This window comes from Entelurus aequoreus, linkage group LG09, assembly GCF_033978785.1.
Source record: "Entelurus aequoreus isolate RoL-2023_Sb linkage group LG09, RoL_Eaeq_v1.1, whole genome shotgun sequence".
NCBI classification, from domain to species: Eukaryota; Metazoa; Chordata; class Actinopteri; order Syngnathiformes; family Syngnathidae; genus Entelurus; species Entelurus aequoreus.
The window spans coordinates 9,996,165-10,022,473 of NC_084739.1; the positions used below are offsets into that span (position 1 = coordinate 9,996,165).

Here is a 26,309-nt window from a genome sequence, read left to right on the forward strand (position 1 = left end):
CATCTTGCTAGCTTCCTTTGAGCTTTGGTAAAGTAGCATCTTGCTAACTTCCTTTGAGCGTTTGTGAAGTAGAACCTTGCTAACTTCCTTTGAGCATTTGTGAAGTAGCATCTTGCTAACTTCATTTGAGCGTTTGTAAAGTGGCATCTTGCTAACTTCCTTTGAGCGTTTGTAAAGTAGCATCTTGCTACCTTCCTTTGAGCGTTTGTAAAGTATCATCTTGCTACCTTCCTTTGAGCGTTTGTGAAGTCGCATCTTGCTACCTTCCTTTGAGCGTTTGTGAAGTCGCATCTTGCTAGCTTCCTTTGAGCGTTTGTGAAGTCGCATCTTGCTAGCTTCCTTTGAGCGTTTGTAAAGTAGCATCTTGCTAACTTCCTTTGAGCGTTTGTGAAGTCGCATCTTGCTAGCTTCCTTTGAGCGTTTGTAAAGTAGCATCTTGCTAGCTTCCTTTGAGCGTTTGTAAAGTAGCATCTTGCTACCTTCCTTTGAGCATTTGTGAAGTCGCATCTTGCTAGCTTCCTTTGAGCTTTGGTAAAGTAGCATCTTGCTAACTTCCTTTGAGCATTTGTGAAGTAGCACCTTGCTAACTTCATTTGAGCGTTTGTAAAGTAGCATCTTGCTAACTTCCTAAAGTGATAGTGAAGTAACGTTTTGCTAAATTCCATTCCTTTAAACATTGGCAAAGTAGCATCTTGCTAACTTCATTTGAGCGTTTGTAAAGTAGCATCTTGCTAGCTTCCTTTGAGCGTTTGTAAAGTAGCATCTTGCTACCTTCCTTTGAGCATTTGTGAAGTCGCATCTTGCTAGCTTCCTTTGAGCTTTGGGAAAGTAGCATCTTGCTAACTTCCTTTGAGCATTTGTGAAGTAGCACCTTGCTAACTTCATTTGAGCGTTTGTAAAGTAGCATCTTGCTAACTTCCTAAAGTGATAGTGAAGTAACGTTTTGCTAAATTCCATTCCTTTAAACATTGGCAAAGTAGCATCTTGCTAACTTCATTTGAGCGTTTGTAAAGTAGCATCTTGCTAGCTTCCTTTGAGCGTTTGTAAAGTAGCATCTTGCTACCTTCCTTTGAGCATTTGTGAAGTCGCATCTTGCTAGCTTCCTTTGAGCTTTGGGAAAGTAGCATCTTGCTAACTTCCTTTGAGCATTTGTGAAGTAGCACCTTGCTAACTTCATTTGAGCGTTTGTAAAGTAGCATCTTGCTAACTTCCTAAAGTGATAGTGAAGTAACGTTTTGCTAAATTCCATTCCTTTAAACATTGGCAAAGTAGCATCTTGCTAACTTCATTTGAGCGTTTGTAAAGTAGCATCTTGCTAACTTCCTTTGAGCGTCGGTAGAGTATCATCTTGCTAACTTCCTTGAGCGTTTGTAAAGTTGCATCTTGCTAACTTCATTTGAGCGTTTGTAAAGTAGCATCTTGCTGACTTCATTTGAGCGTTTGTAAAGTAGCATCTTGCTAACTTCCTTTGAGCGTCGGTGAAGTATCATCTTGCTTACTTCCTTTGAGCGTTGGTAAAGTAACATCTTGCTAACTTCCTTTGAGCGTCGGTAAAGTATCATCTTGCTAACTTCCTTTGAACGTTGGTGAAGTATCATCTTGCTTACTTCCTTTGAGCGTCGGTGAAGTATCATCTTGCTTACTTCCTTTGAGCGTCGGTAAAGTAACATCTTGCTAACTTCCTTTGAGCGTCGGTGAAGTATCATCTTGCTTACTTCCTTTGAGCGTTTGTAAAGTAGCATCTTGCTACCTTCCTTTGAGCGTCGGTAAAGTATCATCTTGCTAACTTCCTTTGAACGTTGGTGAAGTATCATCTTGCTTACTTCCTTTGAGCGTCGGTGAAGTATCATCTTGCTTACTTCCTTTGAGCGTCGGTAAAGTAACATCTTGCTAACTTCTTTTGAGCGTCTGTAAAGTATCATCTTGCTAACTTCCTTTGAACGTTGGTGAAGTAACATCTTGCTAACTTCATTTGAGCGTTTGTAAGGTGGCATCTTGCTAACTTCCTAAAGTGATAGTGAAGTAACATTTTGCTAAATTCCATTCCTTTAAACATTGGCAAAGTAGCATCTTGCTAACTTCCTTTGAACGTTGGTGAAGTAACATCTTGCTACCTTCCTTTGAGCGTTTGTAAAGTAGCATCTTGCTAACTTCCTTTGAGCGTCGGTGAAGTATCATCTTGCTTACTTCCTTTGAGCGTCGGAAAAGTATCATCTCGCTAACTTCCTTTGTGCGTTGGTAAAGTAGCATCTTGCTAACTTCCTTTGAGCGTCGGAAAAGTATCATCTCGCTAACTTCCTTTGAGCGTTGGTAAAGTAGCATCTTGCTAACTTCCTTTGAGCGTTGGTAAAGTAGCATCTTGCTTACTTCCTTTGAGCGTCGGAAAAGTATCATCTCGCTAACTTCCTTTGAGCGTTGGTAAAGTAGCATCTTGCTAACTTCCTTTGAGCGTTTGTAAAGTAGCATCTTGCTAACTTCCTTTGAGCGTCGGTGAAGTATCATCTTGCTTACTTCCTTTGAGCGTCGGTAAAGTATCATCTCGCTAACTCCCTCTGAGCGTTGGTAAAGTAGCATCTTGCCAACTTCCTTTGAGTGTTAGTGAAGTACCATTTTGCTAATTTCCTCTAAACCTTTGGTCCCCAACCACCGGTCCGCGGCCCGGTACCGGTCCGTGGCCCGGTACCGGTCCGTGGATCGATTGGTACCGGGCCGCACAAAAAATAATAAAAAATAAATAAATAAATAAACTTTTTGTTTTTGTTTTAAATTAAATCAACATAAAAAACACAAGATACACTTACAATTAGTGTACCAACCCAAAAAACCTCCCTGCCCCATTTACACACATTCACACTCATTTGCACAAATGGGTTGTTTATTTCTGTTATTAATATTTCTGGTTCCTACATTATATATCAATATAGATCAATACAGTCTGCAGGGATACAGTCCGTAAGCACACATAATTGTATTTTTTTAAGGCAAAAAAACCAAACAAACAAAAAAACTAATTCAAATAATTCAATGTATATACTCTGATGATTAACTTGTGTGATGACTGTATTATGCTGATAGTATACTGTATATTTGTACCATGAATTGATAGGCTCCAGCACCCCCCCGCGACCCCAAAAGAGACAAGCGGTACAAAATGGATGGATGGATGGAATTGATTAACGTGGACTTAAACAAGTTGAAAAACTTATTCGGGTGTTACCATTTAGTGGTCAATTGTACTGTACTGTGCAATCTACTAATACAAGTTTCAATAACAATGCATTTATTTTTAACCTTGGAATTCCCAGTAGTTCAAAGACATCTCCAACAGACTTCCCCAATTTATCCAAACCTAAAAATTCTAATTTTCAGGTCTTCGCCGAGGTCCTTGGACTTTCCCCACAGTTGGGAGTACTGCTCCATTGACTGAGCGCAGTCAAAGAAACCTTTTAACGCTGCCAAAGAGACACTAGCAGCCGCGGTCACTCATGACCACTAAATAGAAGTTCATGCACTGGTAATAATAAAACAACCCTTGGTTTTTCTTTTAAAAAACCATCAAAGATACATTTGATATTACATCAGTTGATAAATGTATCCATAAAAGCACAGTGCTGCTGACACGTTGCGCGGCTTGGCTAATTAGCTTTATTATTAAAAGTGTTCTTTGGAGAACTGCCGTTGACGCAACAAAACACTTGACGGATTATGAAGCTAATCTGATTAGTTGTCTGAACTTCTCAGTGGAGCAACAGCTAAATCCATCCATCAGTATTGATGTATTTCATTAACTAGCTACCGAGTACTTGATCTACTGTAGGGCCGTTATTCTCAATAATTGTCACACCAATCCTCTTAATTGGAACATTATCGATAACCTGATAACATGTATTTATTGTCTGCATGTGTCAAGCTAGTCTTTAGCTACAGTATCCACAATAAACCCAAGGGCTACGTACAGTGTGCTTCGTCATAGTTAGCCTGTTGATTAGTTAGAACTAGGGCTGCAACTAACGATTAATTTGATAATCGATTAATCTGTCGATTATCACTTCGATTAATAATCGGATAAAAGAGACAAACTACATTTCTATCCTTTCCAGTATTTTATTGAAAGGAAAAAAACAGCATACTGGCACCATACTTATTTTGATTATTGTTTCTCAGCTGTTTGTACAAGTTGCAGTTTATAAATAAAGGTTTATTACAAAATAAAAAATAAAAAATATAAAATAAAAATTGCCTCTGCGCTTGCGCATAGCATAGATCCAACGAATCGATGACTAAATTAATCGCCAACTATTTTTATAATCGATTAGTTGTTGCAGCCCTAGTTAGAACAGTGTTTTTCAACCACTCTGCCGCGTGCCGTGAGATACAGTCCGGTGTGCCATGGGAGATTATCTAATTTCACCTATTTGGGTTAAAAATATTTTTTGCTAACCAGTAATTATAGTCTGCAAATGACGTGTTGTTGTTGAGTGTCGGTGCTGTCTCGAGCTCGGCAGAGTAACCGTGTAATACTCTTCCGTATCAGTAGGTGGCAGCCGGTAGCTAATTGCTTTGTAGATGTCGGGAACAGTGGGAAGCAGCGTGCAGGTAAAAAGTGCAGGTAAAAAGGTGTCTAATGCTTAAACCAAAAATAAACAAAAGGTGAGTGCCCATAAGAAAAGGCATTGAAGCTTAGGGAAGGCTATGCAGAACGAAACTACAACTGAACTGGCAACAAAGTAAACAAAAACAGAATGCTGGACGACAGCAAAGACTTACTGTGGAGCAAAGACAATGTACATCCCAACATGACATGACAATCAACAATGTCCCCACAAAGAAGGATAAAAACAACTGAAATATTCTTAAGATTGCTAAAACAAAGTAGATGCGGGAAATATCGCTCAAAGGAAGACATGAAACTGCTACAAGAAAATACCCCAAAAAAAGAAAAAACACCAAAATAGGTGCGCAAGAATAATGTGCCGTTGTTGAGTGTCAGTGCTGTCTAGAGCTCGGCAGAGTAACCGTGTAATACTCTTCCATATCAGTAGGTGGCAGCAGGCAGCTAATTGCTTTGTAGATGTGGGAAACAGCGGGAGGCAGGGTGCAGGTAAAAAGGTGTCTAATGCTTAAACCAAAAATAAACAAAAGGTGAGTGCCCCTAAGAAAAGGCATTGAAGCTTAGGGAAGGCTATGCAGAACGAAACTAAAACCGAACTGGCTACAAAGTAAACAAAAAACAGAATGCTGGACGACAGCAAAGACTTACTGTGGAGCAAAGACAATGGACATTCGAACATGACATGGACAATCAACAATGTCCCCACAAAGAAGGATAAAAACAACTGAAATATTCTTGATTGCTAAAACAAAAGTAGAGGCGGGAAATATCGCTCAAGGAAGACATGAAACTGCGCCAGGAAAATACCGAAAAAAAGAGAAAAAGCCACCAAAATAGGAGCGCAAGACAGGAAGTAAAACACTACACACAGAAAAACAGCAAAAAACTCCAATAAGTCACGGCGTGATGTGACAGGTGGTGACAGTACACCTACTTTGAGACAAGAGCTATAGTGATGCATGCTTGGTTATGCTTTAAAGTCATATCCAACAATTGCGATAACGACTTTTTACTGTCAACTGAGTTTCGTTTTTAATGATTTCTGCTGGTGGTGTGCCTCCGCATTTTTTTCAACGCAAAAAATGTGCCTTGGCTCAAAAAGGTTGAAAAAAACCCGCCATACGTAACGGGTGTGTAACAATATCAATATCATTTTGAATTGTTTTCTGTTATAGCCTTTTCCCCCATAAGTCAGGGACATGATTCCCTGAGTTTGTAAACACTACAAAAATATATTCGATCACGGATGTTAGTGAACGGTTTAAACTCAGCAGCAACAAATTTGATTTGTAAATTCCGTAATCAATTGGCTGCTGGAGTGATGCTCTTAGAGGTCGCGACAGTGGGATTGATCTCCAACTTTTAAGAGTCTGCCTGCTCTTCCTCCCGCCCCCACCGCCCCCTGAGAGCGACACGGACCGCTTCGCCCTCGTCCGGACGGACTCTCGGGTGTCACATTTGCACATCCTCCTGTCGCCGCGTTGTGCCGCGTCTGCACACACACGCGAGGACCGTAAAAAAGTCCGTCCGAGACGTCCTCGTACTGTACGTGATGGCCACAGAACCCCTTCCTGAAGACGTGGTGTTCTGTTCTATTAGATAGCGCAGCCATCATCATGAGACCTGAGGATGATTCTCTGGCGGCCCGCAGACAGACGGCCGGGCCCGGCCCACACAACAATCACATTATCCCAGCAGTGCAGGACCAGAGACAAGAGAAACAAGATGATCGATATGGTGCACTGATGTCTGCCTGCCCACTTTAGTTGCTTCCTACCACAGTGAAAAGATAGCAAAGAGGGTCGGCGTCAAACTGCTTTAAAAAAACAAAAACAAAGAAAAAACGCATTTACAAAAGACAACAACATTTTTGAATGATATGAAAAAAGATGGATGTGGTGCTGGTTTAGTTTAGTTTAGTTATTAAAAGGCCTACTGAAAGCCACTACTACCGACCACGCAGTCTGATAGTTTATATATCAATGATGAAATCTTAACATTGCAACACATGACAATACGGCCGGGTTAACTTATAAAGTGACATTTTAAATTTCCCGGGAAATATCCGGCTGAAACGTCGCGGTATGATGGCGTATGCGCGTGACGTAGTCAGTCCCCCGTAGAATCCTATACAAAAAAGCTCTGTTTTCATTTCATAATTCCACAGTATTCTGGACATCTTTTGCAATTTGTTTAATGAACAATGAAGGCTGCAAAGAAGACAGTTGTAGGTGGGATCGGTGTATTAGCAGCGGACTACAGCAACACAACCAGGAGGACTTTGTTGGAGAGCAGACGCGCTAGCCGGCGACCTCACCTTGACTTCCTACGTCTCCGGGCCGCCAAACGCATCGGTGAAGTCCTTCGTCCTTCCGCGATCGCTGGAACGCAGGTGAGCACGGGTGTTGATGAGCAGATGAGGGCTGGCTGGCGTAAGTGGAGAGCTAATGTTTTTAGCATAGCTCTGTGCGGTCCGGTTGCTAAGTAGGCTTCAATGGCGTCGTTAGCACAGCATTGTTAACCTTCGCCAGCCTGGAAAGCATTAACCGTGTATTTACATGTCCACGGTTTAATAGTATTGTTGATTTTCTATCTATCCTTCCAGTCAGGGGTTTATTTTTTTTGTTTCTATATGCAGTTAAAGCATGATGCTATCACGTTAGCTCGTAGCTAAAGCGTTTCGCCGATGTATTGTCGTGGAGATAAAAGGCACTGAATGTCCATTTCGCGTTCTCGACTCTCATTTTCAAGAGGATATAGTATCCGAGGTGGTTTAAAATACAAATCCGCGATCCACAATAGAAAAAGGAGAGAGTACATAGTTCTGTGAGGTCCGGTTGCTAAGTTGCTAAATTAGCCTTAGCGTCGTTAGCAACAGCATAGTTAAGCCTTACCAGGCTGAGAATTTTTAACCGTGTAGTTACATGTACATGGTTTAATATTATTGTTGGTCTTCTGTCTATCCTTCCAGTCAGGGGTTTATTTCTTTTGTTTCTATCTTCATTTGAGAACGATGCTATCACGTTAGCTCAGTAGCTAAGTGTGTCACCGATGTATTGTCTTGGAGATAAAAGTCACTTTAAATGTCCATTTCGCGTGCTCGACTCTCATTTTCAAGAGGATATAGTATCCGAGGTGGTTTAAAATACAAATCCGTGATCCACAATAGAAAAAGGAGAGAGTGTGGAATCCAATGAGCCAGCTTGTACCTAAGTTACGGTCAGAGCGAAAAAAGATACGTCCTGCACTGCACTCTAGTCCGTCACTCTCACGTTCCTCATCCACAAATCTTTCATCCTCGCTCAAATTAATGGGGTAATCGTCACTTTCTCGGTCCGAATCTCTCTCGCTCCATTGTAAACAACGGGAATTGTGAGGAATACTAGCTCCTGTGACGTCACGCTACTTCTGCTACAGGCAAGGCTTTTTTTTTTATCAGCGAGAAAAAGTTGCGAACTTTATCGTCGATTTTCTCTACTAAATCCTTTTAGCAAAAATATGGCAATATCGCGAATGATCAAGTATGACACACAGAATGGATCTGCTATTCCCGTTTAAATAAAAAAAAATCATTTCAGTAGCCTTTAAGGATCCCCATTAGTCTACACCGCAGTGGAGACTATTCTTCCTGGGGTCCAGGCAAAAACATCACACAATCACAAAAACAAAAGATTAAAATGCAGTACAACATGATCAAATAATAAAATGTTGTAATACAAAAATAGCAACAACAAAGAACCAAAAAAATAATAATAACTTCGAGTTTACATAATATTGTTCATACCAAAGACAAAAAGAGCAATATAAAAATAGATATATGTATATTTTGCAAAAATAAAACAAAGAACCAATGGCCTAAAATATACACATTAGTGTACCAAAGACAAACAATAAGTGACGAAAAAAGTACCATCCACCATTTTCTACTGCTTGTCCCATAATCAATGAAATAGTCAATAGTCAATAAAAACAGTCATGATATTAAGTACAATCTAGAATAATCTCTTTCCGCAATACTTCTCCTCTTAGTCTATTCTGGTGGTGTCAACATGCTTTAAAATGGAGATTAAAAGCAGTTTTGTACACTGTTTGTTTGATTGATTGATTGATTGATTGATTGATTGAGACTTTTATTAGTAGGTTGCACAGTGAAGTACATATTCCGTACAATTGACCACTAAATGGTAACACCCCAATACGTTTTTCAACTTGTTTAAGTCGGGGTCCACTTAAATTGATTCATGATACAGATATATACTATCATATATACTATCATCATAATACAGTCATCACACAAGATAATCACATTGAATTATTTACATTATTTACAATCAGGGGTGTGGAGGGGGGGGAGGATATGGACATCAAGTAGTGGACAGAGAGAGAGAGAGAGAGAGAGAGAGAGAGGAGAGAGAGAGAGAGAAAGAGAGAGAGAGAGAGAGAGAGAGAGAGAGAGAGAGAGATCAGAAGGCATAAGAAAAAGTATCTGCATTTGATTGTTTACATTTGATTACTAGCAATCCGGGGAGGGTGTTAGTTTAGGGTTGTAACTGCCCGGAGGTGAACTTTTATTGCGGTTTTGAAGGAGGATGGAGAGATGCCCTTTCTTTTATACCTGTTGGGAGCGCATTCCACATTGATGTGGCGTAGAAAGAGAATGAGTTAAGACCTTTGTTAGTTCGGAATCTGGGTTTAACGTGGTTAGTGGAGCTCCCCCTGGTGTTGAGGTTATGGCGGTCATTTACGTTAAGGAAGTAGTTTGACATGTACTTCGGTATCAGGGAGGTTTTATAGACTACGGATTTTTTCAACCACTAACACAGTGGTTGAAAAACACTGTGCCGCGGTGGGTTGTTGTTGAGTGTCGGTGTTGTCTAGAGCTCGACAGAGTAACCGTGTAATACTCTTCCGTATCAGTAGGCTAATTGGCTAGTATGAAATCTTCCTTTTCTGTGAAGTGGGCTTGAATGTAATATAACAACATGTAAATACATGTGTAGCTGCCAACAGACAGTTTATATCTAAAGTAGGGATGTCTGATAATGGGTTTTTGCCGATATCCGATATTGTCCAACTCTTTAATTACAGATACCGATATCAACCGATACCGATATCAACCCGATATATACAGTCGTGGAATTAACACATTATTATGCCTAACCAGGTATGGTGAAGATAAGGTACTTTTAACATTTTTTATAAAATAAAACAAGATAAATACATTAAAAACATTTTCTTGAATAAAAAAGAAAGTAAAACAATATAAAAACAGTTACATTGAAACTAGTAATTAATGAAAATTAGTAAAATTAACTGTTAAAGGTTAGTACTATTAGTGGACCAGCAGCTCGCACAATTATGTGTGCTTACGGACTGTATCCCTTGCAGACTGTATTGATATATATTGATATATAATGTAGGAACCAGAATATTAATAACAGAAAGAAACAACCCTTTTGTGTGAATGAGTGTAAATGGGGGAGGGAGGTTTTTTGAGTTGGTGCACTAATTGTAAGTGTATCTTGTGTTTTTTATGTTGATTTAATTAAAAAAAACAAAAAACAAAAAAACAAAAAAAACGATACCGATAATAAAAAAAACGATACCGATAATTTCCGATATTACATTTTAACGCATTTATCGGCCGATAATATCGGCAGGCCGATGTTATCGGACATCTCTAATCTAAAGGTTTGTGTTTAAATACACATTTTGTGAAGTGTACAAAAAAATCAATTCACAATATATTGTGTTTGTATAACTTTGAAAATATACGGTGTGTGGGTTTATTCGATGGCGGAACCAATGTTCGCTCTGTTCGTGTTGTGGTGTGGGACGTTTATAATCAATGCACACTGCTACACTGTCAAAGGAAAACCAATTTCCTTTCAAGTTTCCAACGAAGGATTTATTTCACCTTCTAGTGAATGTGGCCAATGATGTAACCTTAAAGCAATCCTTTTTTTTGTACCCTGACTGTGATTTTAATTTGACGCTTTTCGAAGGTATTCCACCCATCCATTATTATTGTTATATATAATTATGTATTATGCTAAACGTTAGCTCGTTAGCATGCTAATAGTTAGCCCGCTAGCATGTATTTGGTTAAGTCAAAAGTTATTTGAGTAGTAAATAACATGTTTTATGTTCTCCGTCCGATAACTAAAGTTCCTTGGGTGAATAATGTGAACTCACTATACCGGTATGTTTTAGCGCTTTGATAGCCAGTCTACTGACAGATATAAGTAAGAACTTTACACTACTTTATATTAGAAATGGCAACAGTGGAGGATGAATGTCCCATAATAAGAAGATAGAGAAATAGAAGAAGCTTATCGAATACGGTGTCCGCACGGACTACAATGGCGGAAACGCGTACATTTTCAGGACTTATGCAGATCCCAAATACACATCAGCAGGTACCAGAAGGTAAGAAAAGTTTCTTTTGCATAATATTGTGAAACAAAACACCAATGGGTGCCATTTTGCGGTCCTTATACACACACCATAATAATACTCGTATGTTTTATGCGCCGACAATCCATCAAGCGGTGCGGCTTCATAGCTTACCGAAGTCGTACTAAAAACATTTTGACAGATTTTCGAGCGCCTGTGAAATGTTCTTATATTCTCAATGGAACATTTTAAAGTTTTGCTGTTGTTTACTGGCAATCGGAGGGTTGCTGGTTACTGGGGTTCAATCCCCACCTTCTACCATCCTAGTCACGTCCGTTGTGTCCTTGGGCAAGACACTTCACCCTTGCTCCTGATGGGTGCTGGTTAGCGCCTTGCATGGCAGCTCCCGCCATCAGTGTGTGAATGTGTGTGTGAATGGGTGAATGTGGAAATACTGGCAAAGCGCTTTGAGTACCTTGAAGGTAGAAAAGCGCTATACAAGTATGTATAACCCATTTATCATTTATTTATTTACTGGCGTAGCTCTTATGTGTGACTGCCATCTACTGGTCACACTTATCATTACACCATGTACCAAATATAATAGCTTTGAGGTCGGTAAGTACAATAGAATTATGCCGTGCATTAGGCGCACAGGGTTATAAGGCGTTTTTGAGAAAATTTAAGGATTATAGTCCGAAAAATACGGTAATTATTTTTTTTTAATATATATTCCCATGCATGAGGATTGTTGTGTTTAAAGTGCAATGAAAATGAAGCCTTTTTATTTTATACCAAACCGGGCGTGAGGAATAAAAGGGGACCAAGGGTGAGTTAGGTGTGACGTCTTCTCCGTGTCTTCCTTTACATGTTTTATGTTCTCCACGATAATCATCTTGTGTTGTATTGTATTTTAATAATATATTTTGTTTATCTGTACAGTTCTCACGGCATGCTCAACATCATTCAACGCCTGTTGGAAAAAGGAACATTTGGTCTGGTACTTTTTATATATATATAAATATATATATAATAAATATATAACATATATATATATAAAATATATAACATAATATATATATATATTTAATATAAAATAAATATATAAAATATATATATAATATATAGTATATATATTTATATAAAATATATAACATAATATATATATTTAATATAATATATATATTATAAATATATAACATATATATATATATATATATATATATATATATATATATATATATATATATATATATATATATATATATATATATATATATATATATATATATATATATATATGACATAATATATATATATATTTAATATAATATATATATATATATAATAAATATATAAAATATATATATATATAATATATAGTATATCAATCAATCAATCAATCAATCAATCAATGTTTATTTATATAGCCCTAAATCACGAGTGTCTCAAAGGGCTGCACAAGCCACAACGACATCCTCGGTACAGAGCCCACATATATAAAATATATAACATAATACATATATTTAATATATATATATATATATATATATATATATATATATATATATATATATATATATATATATATATATATATATATATAAATATGTATATAATAAATATATAACATATATATATAAAATATATAACATAATATATATATTTAATATAATATATATATATATATATATATATACATCTATATAATATACAAAGTATATATATATATATATATAATATGTATATATATATATATATAAAATAAAATATATAATACATATATTTATATAAAATACATAACATAATAAATATATAAAATATATATATATATATATATAAAATATATAACATAATATTTATATTTAATATAATATATATATATATATATATATATATATATATATATATATATATAATAAATATATAACATATATATATATAAAAATATATAACATAATATATATATTTAATATAATATATATATATATATATATATATATATATATAAAATATATATATATATAATATGTATATATATATATAAAATTAAATATATAATACATATATTTATACAAAATATATAACATAATATATATATATATATATATAAATATAAATAATAAATAATAAATAATAAATAATAAATAATAAATAATAAATATATATATAAAATATACATTTACCAGGATATTCAGGTAGCATGTTCGCTAGAGAGAAATTTATCAATGTATGGAAAAAAAAGAAGAAAAAACAACAAGTGAGCCTGTTCTAGCAAGAATTATATGACTAATATAGTACTTGGGTTACTGCATATGGATAAATCATCCCCTACAGTATTTATTAACATGCAGTCATGGTCCAGTGCGTAATGTTAGTACCATCTCCTACTAAATGACCTGGAAAACATTCTCTCTGAGGGGGTCTTACCGGCAGATTTGGGGGTGAATTTGTCCCTGTTGGCGGCACACACAGCCAGCAACCGGTAGCCCAGGTCCAGGTCAAAGCCCTGCTGGGCTGCCACGCGACTGACCACCTGAAACACAGAAGAAGAAGAAGGCGCTTTTTGTAAAAAAATTTTTTTCAAATTCATGGCTCAATTTTGCACAGGCTGGAGCGTCGCTGCCATTCTTTTAGTCAATTAAGCGCTGAGTGATGCATGAGGTGTGTGGTCTCCAAAAGGTCTCCAATTAGCGCCTGGGTGAAAAACATTGGCATTAACCAGCTTTAGAAGTGCAGTGGTACCTCAACTTTGGAGTGTTGGGAGATAAGAGCTGTCTCTCGGCTAATTGTTATGATTTAAAGTGGCAAGCAACAAATTGTGTTGACAAGCCTCCCCGCTATTAGTTGGTGGAGCAAACGCCACTGTGAAGTCCGTAATGTCCGCCCAAAACCATATATATATATATACATATATATATAATGTATATATATATATCCCCACCTTCTACCATCCTAGTCACGTCCGTTGTGTCCTTGGGCAAGACACTTCACCCTTGCTCCTGATGGGTGCTGGTAGCGCCTTGCATGGCAGCTCCCTCCATCAGTGTGTGAATGTGTGTGTGAATGGGTGAATGTGGAAATAGTGTCAATTGCGCTTTGAGTACCTTGAAGGTAGAAAAGCGCTATACAAGTATAACCCATTTATCATTTATATACATACATATATATATATATATATATATATATATATATATATATATATATATATATATATATATATATATATATATATATATATATATATATATATATATATATATATATATATATATATATGTATATATATATAAATACATATATATGTATATATATATATGTATATATATATGAATACATATATATATGTATATATATATATATATATATATATATATATATATATATATATATATATATATATATATACATATGTATATATATATATATATATATATATATATATATATATATATATATATATATATATATACATATATATATATATATACATAAATACATATATATATGTATATATATATATATATATATATATACACATATGTATATGTATATATATATATATATATATATATATATATATATATATATATATATATATATATGTATATATATATATATATATATATATATATATATATATATATATATATATATATATATATATATATATATATATATATATATATATATATATATATATATATATATATATATATATAAATATACACTTTGTGACTTCAATAATAAATATGGCAGTGCCATGTTGGCATTTTTTTCCGTAACTTGAGTTGATTTATTTTGGAAAACCTTGTTACATTGTTTAATGCATCCAGCGGGGCATCACAACAAAATTAGGCATAATAATGTGTTAATTCCACGACTATATATATCGGTATCGGTTGATATCGGTATCTGTATTTAAGAGTTGGACAATATCGGAATATCGGATATCGGTAAAAAAGTCATTATCGGACATCTCTATCTCAATGGAGCATTTAAAGTTGGTGTTGTTTACTGGCATATGTCTTATGTGTGACTGCCATCTACTGGTCACACTTATCATTACACCATGTACCAAATATAATAGCTTGGAGGTCGGTAAGCACAACCAGAATTATGCCGTACATTAGGCGTTTTTGAGAAAATTAAAGGATTTTAAAGGCCTACTGAAAGCCACTACTACCGACCACGCAGTCTGATAGTTTATATATCATTGATGAAATCTTAACATTGCAACACATGCCAATACGGCCGGGTTAACTTATAAAGTGACATTTTAAATTTCCAGCTAAATTTCCGGTTGGAAACGTCTTTGGATGATGCGTATGCACGTGACGTCACGACGGCAACGGAAGTATTCGTACCCAATGTGTCACCATACAAACTGCTCTGTTTTCATCTCATAATTCCACAGTATTCTGGACATCTGTGTTGGTGAATCTTTTGCAATTTGTTTAATGAACAATGGAGATTGCCAAGAAGAAAGTTGTAGGTGGGATCGGTGTATTAGCGGCTGGCTGCAGCAACACAACCAGGACTACTTACTTGGATAGCAGACGCGCAAGCCGATGCTAGCCGCCAACGCATCTGTGATCGGGTGAAGTCCTTCGTCGCGCCGTCGATCGCTGGAACGCAGGTGAGCACGGGTGTTGATGAGCATATGAGGGCTGGCTGGCGTAGGTGGAGCGCTAATGTTTTTATCATAGCTCTGTGAGGTCCGGTTGCTAACTTAGCTTCAGCGTCGTTAGCAACAGCATTGTTAAGCTTTGCCAGGCTGAGAATTATTAACCGTGTAGTTACATGTCCACGGTTTAATAGTATTGTTGATCTTCTGTCTATCCTTCCAGTCAGGGATTTACTTATTTTGTTTCTATCTGCATTGGAGCCAGATGCTATCACGTTAGCTCAGTAGCTAAAGAGCTTCGCTGATGTATTGTCGTGGAGATAAAAGTCACTGTGCATGTCCATTTTGCGTTCTCGACTCTCATTTTCAAGAGGATATAGTATCCGACGTGGTTTAAAATACAAATCCGTGATCCACAACAGAAAAAGGAGAGTGTGTGGAATCCAATGAGCCCTTGTACCTAAGTTACGGTCAGAGCGAAAAAAGATATGTCCTGCACTGCACTATAGTCCTCCACTCTCACTTTCCTCATCCACGAATCTTTCATCCTCGCTCAAATTAATGGGGTAATCGTCGCTTTCTCGGTCCGAATCTCTCTCGCTGCATTGTAAACAACGGGGAATTGTGAGGAGTCCTACCTCCTGTGACGTCACGCTACTTCCGGTATAAGCAAGGCTTTTTTTTTATCAGCGACCAAAAGTTGAGAACTTTATCGTCGTTGTTCCCTACTAAAAATATGGCAATATCGCGAAATGATCAAGTATGACACAAAGAATGGATCTGCCATCCCCGTTTAAATAAAAAAAAAAACATTTCAGTAGGCCTTTAAGTGCGCCTTGTAGTCCGAAAAATACGGCAATTATTCTTTTTTTACATTCCCGCGCAGGAGGATTGTTGTATTTAAAGTGCGATGAAAATGAAGCCTTTTTATTCTATACCAGGGGTCGGCAACCCGCGGCTCTAGAGCCGCATGCGGCTCTTTAGCGCCGCCCTAGTGGCTCTCTGAAGCTTTTTCAAAAATGTATGAAAAATGGAAAAAGATGAGGGGGAAAAAAATACATTTTTTGTTTTAATATGGTTTCTGTAGGAGGACAAACATGACATAAACCTCCCTAATTGTTATAAAGCACACTGTTTATATTAAACATGCTTCACTGATTCGAGTATTTGGCGAGCGCCGTTTTGTCCTACTAATTTTGGCGGTCCTTGAACTCACCTTAGTTTGTGTCCATGTATAACTTTCTCCGACTTTCTAGGACGTGTTTTATGCCACTTCTTTTTCTGTCTCATTTTGTCCACCACACTTTTAACGTGCGTGAATGCACAAAGGTGAGTTTTGTTGATGTTATTGACTCGTGTGGAGTGCTAAACAGACATATTTGGTCACTGCATGACTGCAAGCTAATCGATGCTAACATGCTATTTAGGCTAGCTATATGCACATATTGCATCATTATGCCTCGTTTGTAGCTATATTTGAGCTCATTTAGTTCCCTTTAAGTCCTCTTAATTCAATTTATATCTCATGACACACTATCTGTATGTAATATGGCTTTTAATTTGTTGCGGCTCCAGACAGATTTGTTTTTGTATTTTTGCTCCAATATGGCTCTTTCAACATTTTGGGTTGCCGACCCCTGTTCTATACCAAACCTGGCGTGAGAAATAAAAGGTTGGGCGTGACGTCTTCCCCGCGTCTTCCTTTATACATGCGTGACTATATTAAAAAAAAAAAAAAGGCGCACATTGTCAAGAGACAAATGGAGCTATCTGTAACAGCTCCATCATGTCATCCTTTATTGCTTCCGGATCCCAAGGCTCCACCGGGGAAATGCAGGATGACCTCCACATGCCGGGCGGCATCAAACGTCTCCGCGCATACATGCCTTTCATTTAGCTAATCTCATTGGCTGGAGATGGCGCGGCGGCATTAATATTCCCCCCCAGCTCGGACACTCGCCATGGCGTGGCGAGGGAGGAGCGAATCCCGGGAAGAATGTGCGCGCGGCAGGCTGTAATTCTCCTGATAAGGAGCTGTTTTGCAGTGGGAGTCTAATGAAGCAATTTAGCAGATCGACGAGCGCCACGCTGAGTGGGATCTCGGTGCTTGGCTGCATTGTACGCTTCTTTATCAGCCTCTAAGAGGCTTTTATTGTCATTTACACATTAATGAGCCTCTATCTGTTTGCTAACGCTACCACTTGTGATAGGAACAATGCTCTATCAGCCTGATCTCTGAGATGCGGGAGGGAAACGCTCGACGAAACGCCTCAAGAAAGAATCTTCGTATTATTTCCACACACATGTGTTGATATCACACTCTCTGAGTGACAGCTGGAGAACGGTATCAACAGTACTGTTCTGCACCAACTTCCAGCCTATTTATTTTATGTAGGGATGTCCGATAGTATCGGGCTGCGATAAATGCTTTAAAATGTAATATCGAAATTTATCGGTATTGGTTTCAAAACTATCGGTATCGGTTTCAAAAAATAAAATGCATGACTTTTTAAAACGCCGCTGTGTATACGGACGTAGGGAGAAGTACAGAGCGCCAATAAACCTTAAAGGCACAATAATATCATAATATCTACGGCTTTTCACACACACAAGTGAATGCGACGCATACTTGGTCAACAGCCATACAGGTCACACTGAGGGCGACCGTATAAACAACTTCAACACTGTTACAAATATGCGCCGCACTGTGAACCCACACCAAACAAGAATGACAAACCCATTTCGGGAGAACATCCGCACCGTAACACAACATAAACACAACAGAACAAATACCCAGAATCCCTTGCAGCACTAACTCTTCCGGGACGCTACAATACACCCCCCCCCCCCGCTACCCTCAACCCCGTTTAATGCATCCAGCGGGGCATCACAACAAAATTAGGCATAATAATGTGTTAATTCCACGACTGTATATATCGGTATCGGTTGATATCGGAATCGGTAATTAAGAGTTGGACAATATCGGAATATCGGCAAAAAAATAATTTTATGCGTGCTATAACTCTATTATTCTCTTATTGTCAGTCATTCAGGTTATTTTCTAGTGTGAAAGGTGGCAGCTCCCATTATTAACTGGCGACAGGAGCGATCACATTACGTATATAACTATAGGGATGTTCCTCTCAGGCATTTATGAGTGAAATAGGTCGATACGGATGACATGTATTAGCCTTTTCAATGTATTTATGGTGAGTGTTATTGACATTTCAACAGTAACAACACAATATTAAAACTAGAGATGTCAGATAATGGCTGTTTTGCCGATATTCCGATATTGTCCAACTCTTAATTACCGATTCCGATATTAACCGATATCAGAAAACTTTAAAAAAAATGATACTCCACCAGGTCGTCGTGCTTTATTTTGAGTTTGTTGGTGTTTTCCTGTGCTTTAGTTCTTGTCTTGCGCTGTTATTTTGGTGGCCCTTCCTGTTTTGTTGGTGATTTCCTGTCGTGGTTGGTCAACAGCCATACAGGTCACACTGAGGGCGGCCGTATAAACAACTTCAACACTGTTACAAATATGCGCCGCACTGTGAACCCACACCAAATAAGAATGACAAACCCATTTCGGGAGAACATCCGCACCGTAACACAACATAAACACAACAGAACAAATACCCAGAACCCCTTGCTACAATATACACCCCCCCGCTACCCTCAACCCCGTTTAATGCATCCAGCGAGGCATCACAACAAAATTAGGCATAATAATGTGTTAATTCCACGACTGTATATATCGGTATCGGTTGATATCGGAATCGGTAATTAAGAGTTGGACAATATCGGAATATCGGCTAAAAAATAATTTTATGCGTGCTATAACTCTATTATTCTCTTATTGTCAGTCATTCAGGTTATTTTCTAGTGTGACAGGTGACAGCTCCCATTATCAACTGGCGACGGGGCGATCACATTACGTATATAACTATAGGGATGTTCCTCTCAGGGATTTATGAGTGAAATAGGTCTATACGGATGACATGTATTGGCCTTTTCAATGTATTTATGGTGAGGGTTATTGACATTTCAACAGTAACAACACAATATTAAAACTAGAGATGTCCGATAATGGCTGTTTTGCCGATATTCCGATATTGTCCAACTCTTAATTACCGATTCCGATATTAACCGATATCAGAAAACTTTTTAAAAAATGATACTCCACCAGGTCGTCGTGCTTTATTTTGAGTTTGTTGGTGTTTTCCTGTGCTTTAGTTCTTGTCGTGCGCTGTTATTTTGGTGGCCCTTCCTGTTTTGTTGGTGATTTCCTGTCGCGGTTTCATGTCTTCCTGTGAGCGCTATTCCCCGCACCTGCTTTGTGTTAGCAAGCAAGGCTATTTACGTCGTCGCTACCCTTCTTTGTGTGGACATTGTTGATTGCCACGTCATGTGCGGATGTACTTTGCGGACGCCGTAAGTTTTTGCTGTCGTCCAGCATTCTGTTTCTGTTTACTTTGTAGCCAGTTCAGTTTTCCTTTCGTCTTGCATACCTTTTCCTTTCCCTTTTGTTCATTTTTGGTTTAAGCGTTACATACCTTTTTACCTGCACGCCGTGGTCTGCATATTGGGATCACAACAAACCATCCTCGTCTCACCCGACATTTCGACTAGAGATGTCCGATAATGGCTTTTTTGCCGATATCCGATATTGTCCAACTCTTAATTACAGATTCCGAACTTATTCAATCCCACCCCTTGAAAATAAAGAAAACTTAGCTGTATCCAAACTATTGCCCTGTATTGTATATCGTTTTTTTCAGAGCTACAAATTGTTATGTGTTAGAATAATTATGTGTAAGTTATCACACCACTCTTATGCTTAAAAGGCCGTTGCTATAGTTATTATCAATTGTGCTGAAGTTGTACTTTTCTATCTGTGCAAAGGGACATCGTCTCGTATCAGAGATGTTTGTGTCCAGAACATCGAGTGCCGTGACGCAGACAGAGCAGAGACAGGGCGATATCACGAGTGTCAGCACATTTGCATTTCTGAATAATCATGTATGTTGAAAATGTTGAAACATAGAAAACAATGTTGAAAGAGCCATTTGGACATCAAGGGTTGGAATTGGGGGTTAAATCACCAAAAATGATTCCCGGGCGCGGCCACTGCTGCTGCCCACTGCTCCCCTCACCTCCCAGGGGGTGAACAAGGGTGATGGGTCAAATGCAGAGGACACATTTCACCACACCTAGTACTTTAACTTAGAGTACAGCCCAAAAACGTCTCCCCTCATCATACGCATTTATTTCCCACTAAAACATTCACATGTTGCACAATGAGATGTAAACATAGGATCATGTGTACATTTCTGTAACTTTCCGTTTGTAAAATATATCTTTATTAGTATTTCTTTAATATAATAACATCTTTTTATGATGACGGTTCGGGTTCGGTGAATGCGCACACGAAACTGGTGGGGTTCGGTACCTCCAACAAGGTTAAGAACCACTGCTCTAAAGGCCTTAGTGCAGTGGTGTCCAAAGTGTGGCCCGGGGGCCATTTGCGGCCCGCAGCCAATGTTTTACCGGCCCACAGGACATCATTCTAAAAAATACTAAAACATATTTTAAATAAAAGAGCAAATAGGTGAAATGCAATCTGAAAAAGTTGCATTGTTGAATCTAATAACACGTTTTTTTAAAATAATTTATCAAAAAATAATAATGAATCAAAATCAATGTTGCTATGAATTATTGACTGATCTAGGGACAAAAGGGACATAAATACAACAATATAAAAAAACATGAAAAATATGAAAATTATTTTAAAACAATACATATTAATTATATACTAGTACTAATTATTATATTGATTGTTATTATGAATAAACTAAACTAATTACATTATATTTGATCTGAAGCTGATATAGAGATTTAAGTGTTCCATTTTCCATCCATTTTCTACCGCTATTTCCTTCGGGGTCGCGGGGGGCGCTGGAGCCTATCTCAGCTACAATCGGGCGGAAGGCGGGGTGCACCCTGGACAAGTCGCCCGATTGTAAAAATAAAATAAAATAAAATAAAAAAAGCAAAAAAAAAAAAGAACCATGACCTTTTTGAGTGGGGCACTTTTGGATCCCCAAGAATTTTAGTGGAATTAAAAAATAAATTTTGCTATGAATTATTGACCTATTTAGGGATCCAATTACTTCACATCAAATATTCCACTTTGAAAATATTTTTGGGGAAAATACTGTATATTTTGTATTTTTGCCCCAAAAAATAGGATTTTGACAAATATATATATATATATATATATATATATATATATATATATATGTGTATATATATATATATATATATATATATATATATATATATATATATATATATATATATATATATATATATATATATATATATATATATATATATATATATATATATATATATATATATATATATATATATATATATATATATATATATATATATATATATATATATATATATATATATATTTGAAGTTGATCGAACTTCAAATATATATATATATATATAAGAAATTGAATTAGAGATTCAAGCGTTTAATAAAAAATAAATAATATATGACTTCTTTTTAACCTTTTTTAAGACTGAAACCCTTCTGGGTCCCTCGGAGCTAACTTGAGGGAGGCCCAAGGGTTAAAAAAAAAAGAAGTGTATACTGTATAGGTTTTGAAAATGAAATTATATCAAAATGGCCCCCGCGTGCTTTGATTTTTCAGTGTGCGGCCCTCAGTGGAAAAAGTTTGGACACCCCTGCCTTAGTGGCCACATGCGTGGACAGCACCTTTTAGCTCTTATTTCCAAAATTGTGTACACTACTGAATTGGGGTCTTATGGCCACTTATGTGGACACTTATACTGCCATCTGGTGGTGTCAGAAGAGTATAACATACAATGGAATTTGGAAAAAAAAAAGTGTAAAAATAAAAATGAGCATGTCACTAAACATGAAGTACACATTTGTGTACTTATGGACTAAGTACAAAAATATGATTTTTAGTTTTTATTCTAATTAGGGTCCAATAAGCCCAAATAGCAAAGAGAAATAAAAAAAATCATGTAAACAAACAGCTTGGGCCTTAAGAGGTTAATGCCCCCAGAGACTCAAGCCAAGCATCCCAAGTATTCATCAAACAATTATTATTTGCCTTTAAAAGCACCCCCCCCCCCCCCTTAAAAAAAATGGATGTTTGCATACCGTCAGACATCCCATGAGGCTTTGCTCAAAAGGTCGCTGGAAGGCCCGGGGATCTCCGCACCAGTCCAGCAGCTCTGTGGCCGCCGAGTGGAAGTTGGCCGGGTTCTGTAAGTGCTGCACAAACACACGCAAACCATTAGCAACAACAACAAAAATCATCCTTTTTCTTCGCATGAAGTGCAAATTGTACAACAAAAAAAACGCCGCAGGCAAATAGTTGCACAGCGTCTTTAAATCGAGGTCTTGTGTTCGGAGGACCTTGACCGCGTCCCGACGTACGCCCACTCGGCGCTTATTGTGCCGCATCGTGAGAAAGAAGCCAGTGTTTCTTGTTCATCTTTCTTGGCAACAGCCGGTCCTCATCCTCATGACCCGGTACCTCAATTTTCACTAGCCTAACAGAGCCCACAAGTCCACGGGTCGGACTTGGCCCGGCATAAAGGGACGAACGAGGACCTCGGTCCTGGCCCTGGCAGCCTTGTCCTTGCCTTGGTGGTAATAATAATAATAGATTTTATTTGTAAAAAGCACTTTACATTGAGTAAAACACCTCAAAGTGCTACAGTGTATTAAAAAAATAAAAAATACAAATAAAATAATAAAAATTAAAAATAAAATAAAAACTAGAACAGCCAAATAACTAAAACTAGTATGCATATATCTAAAAATGTTTTATTTAAAAAAAAAAAAGAAGGGTTTTTAAGTCTTTTTTAAAAGCATCCACAGTCTGTGGTGCCCTCAGGTGGTCAGGGAGAGCGTTCCACAGACTGGGAGCGGCGGAGCAGAAAGGTGTTGTCTAATCTATAATAATAATAGATTTTATTTGTAAAAAGCACTTTACATTGAGTAAACAACCTCAAAGGGTATTTAAAAAAAAATAATACAAAATAAAAATAAAAAGATAACAACAAATAAAAATAAAATAAAAACTCGAACAGCCAAATAGCTAAAGCTAGTATGCATATATCTAAAAAAAGGCTTTTTTTTTTTTTTTTTTTAAAAAGAAGGGTTTTTAAGCCTTTTTTAAAAGCATCCACAGTCTGTGGTGCCCTCAGGTGGTCAGGGAGAGCGTTCCACAGACTGGGAGCGGCGGAGCAGAAAGGTGTTGTCTAATCTATAATAATAATAGATTTTATTTGTAAAAAGCACTTTACATTGAGTAAACAACCTCAAAGGGTATTTTAAAAAAAATAATACAAAATAAAAATAAAAAGATAACAACAAATAAAAATAAAATAAAAACTCGAACAGCCAAATAGCTAAAGCTAGTATGCATATATCTAAAAAAAGGCTTTTTTTAAAAAAAAAAGAAGGGTTTTTAAGCCTTTTTTAAAAGCATCCACAGTCTGTGGTGCCCTCAGGTGGTCAGGGAGAGCGTTCCACAGACTGGGAGCGGCGGAGCAGAAAGGTGTTCTCTTTCAGCCCCCCCCCCTTGCTTGTTCACCCAGGCTTTTCTTCTCGGGTGTCTGAAGGCTACTCGAACTGGCGCGATACAAAAAGCGGTAAAAAAAAAAAAAAGCGTTTCTTAGCGCCGAAACGTTTTTTTATTCTTCTCATGCGAGGAGCCCGAGCGCCTTGTTTCGTGAGTTCTGCAAAGAAGGTGGATTTATTGTGCTTCGGGGGCGTGCCGTGTTACAAACAATTAAGGGTATGTAAATAAACATTTGCAAAACATTTCTGCGTAAATACCTTATTTCACAATGTATATATCTGCAGGTTATAGTCTGGTGCGGCTAGTATATGTAAAAATATATTTTTTCCCTAAAGTTTTGTGTTCGCTGTTTTGTTTGATCAGCCGTTTTACTGCCGTGTTACAAACAATTAAGGTATGTAAATAAACATTTGCAAAACATTTCTGCGTAAATACCTTATTTCACAATGTATATATCGGCAGGTTGTAGTCTGGTGCGGCTAGTATATGTAAAAATATATTTTTTCCTTAAAATTTTGTGGTTGCTGTTTTGTTTGATCAGCCGTTTTACTGCCGTTCTACAAACAATTAAGGGTTTGTAAATAAACATTTGCAAAATATTTCTGCGTAAATACCTTATTTCACAATGTATATATCTGCAGGTTATAGTTTGGTGCGGTTAGTATATGTAAAAATATATTTTTTCCCTAAAATTTTGTGGTTGCTGTTTTGTTTGATCAGCCGTTTTACTGCCGCGTTACAAACAATTAAGGGTATGTAAATAAACATTTGCAAAATATTTCTGCGTAAATACCTTATTTCACAATGTATATATCTGCAGGTTGTAGTGTGGTGCGGCTAGTATATGTAAAAATATATTTTTTCCCTAAAGTTTTGTGGTTGATGTTTTGTTTGATCAGCCGTTTTACTGCCGTTCTACAAACAATTAAGGGTTTGTAAATAAACATTTGCAAAATATTTCTGCGTAAATACCTTATTTCACAATGTATATATCTGCAGGTTATAGTCTGGTGCAGCTAATATATGTAAAAATATATTTTTTCCCTAAAATTTTGTGGTTGCTGTTTTGTTTCATCAGCCGTTTTACTGCCGTTCTACAAACAATTAAGGGTATGTAAATAAAAATTTGCAAAATATTTCTGCGTAAATACCTTATTTCACAATGTATATATCAGCAGGTTATAGTTTGGTGCGGTTAGTATATGTAAAAATATATTTTCTCCCTAAAATTTTGTGGTTGCTGTTTTGTTTGATCAGCCGTTTTACTGCCGCGTTACAAACAATTAAGGGTATGTAAATAAACATTTGCAAAATATTTCTGCGTAAATACCTTATTTCACAATGTATATATCTGCAGGTTATAGTGTGGTGCAGCTAATATATGTAAAAATATATTTTTTCCTTAAAATTTTGTGGTTGCTGTTTTGTTTGATCAGCCGTTTTACTGCCTTGTTACAAACAAATAAGATATGTAAATAAACATTTGCAAAATATTTCTGCGTAAATACCTTATTTCACAATGTATATATCTGCAAGTTATAGTCTGGTGCGGCTAATATATGTAAAAATATATTTTTTCCCTAAAATTTATTGGTTGCAGCTAGAAAATACGGCACTTTAATCAAGTGATTCTTTGGCGTACCACTAGATGGAGCCCGTACCACAGTTTGAGAATCACCGGTTTAGACAGAATAGTGACAGAAAAAGTGGCTGCTGTGTAAAAGGGGCTATGTTTTATGAAGGCATTCATGCACCTATGTCTTTTACACAGAACCCAGTGGTATAAAATGCTTGACACACCAGTTTTCAACTTCACACTGTGGCAATTTACACAGAGGCCGCTTCCTGCCAGGAAGGGTGCAGCCTTTCCCCCGTGTCGCTGGCGAGTGCGAGAAGCACCGACACGGAATGGGAGGTCAAAGCAATTTGCGAGAGGGTGTTTACGTGTTGAAAGCACTGTATGACAGGTACCGCGTGCAGACGGGTGACTAACGTCCCTCCAGGATTTTCGCGGGCAATTTTCGTGATT

At 37.1% G+C, this 26,309-nt stretch overlaps 1 protein-coding gene across 3 annotated transcripts in view; it reads right to left on the reverse strand.

Annotated features, from left to right (window-relative positions):
- Positions 1-22,959, reverse strand: part of zmiz1a (zinc finger, MIZ-type containing 1a) — a 103,649-nt gene extending 80,690 nt beyond the window's left edge. For all 3 annotated transcript variants that reach the window (XM_062058017.1, XM_062058018.1, XM_062058023.1), the window contains exons 1-2: positions 22,849-22,959; positions 13,439-13,544 (exon numbers count right to left, since the gene is read on the reverse strand). In XM_062058017.1, the coding sequence (XP_061914001.1) occupies positions 13,439-13,544; positions 22,849-22,863 (121 nt within the window). In that variant the 5' untranslated portion in view covers positions 22,864-22,959. The remainder of the gene's footprint in view (positions 1-13,438; positions 13,545-22,848) is intronic.
- Between the last annotated feature and the right edge of the window lie 3,350 nt (positions 22,960-26,309).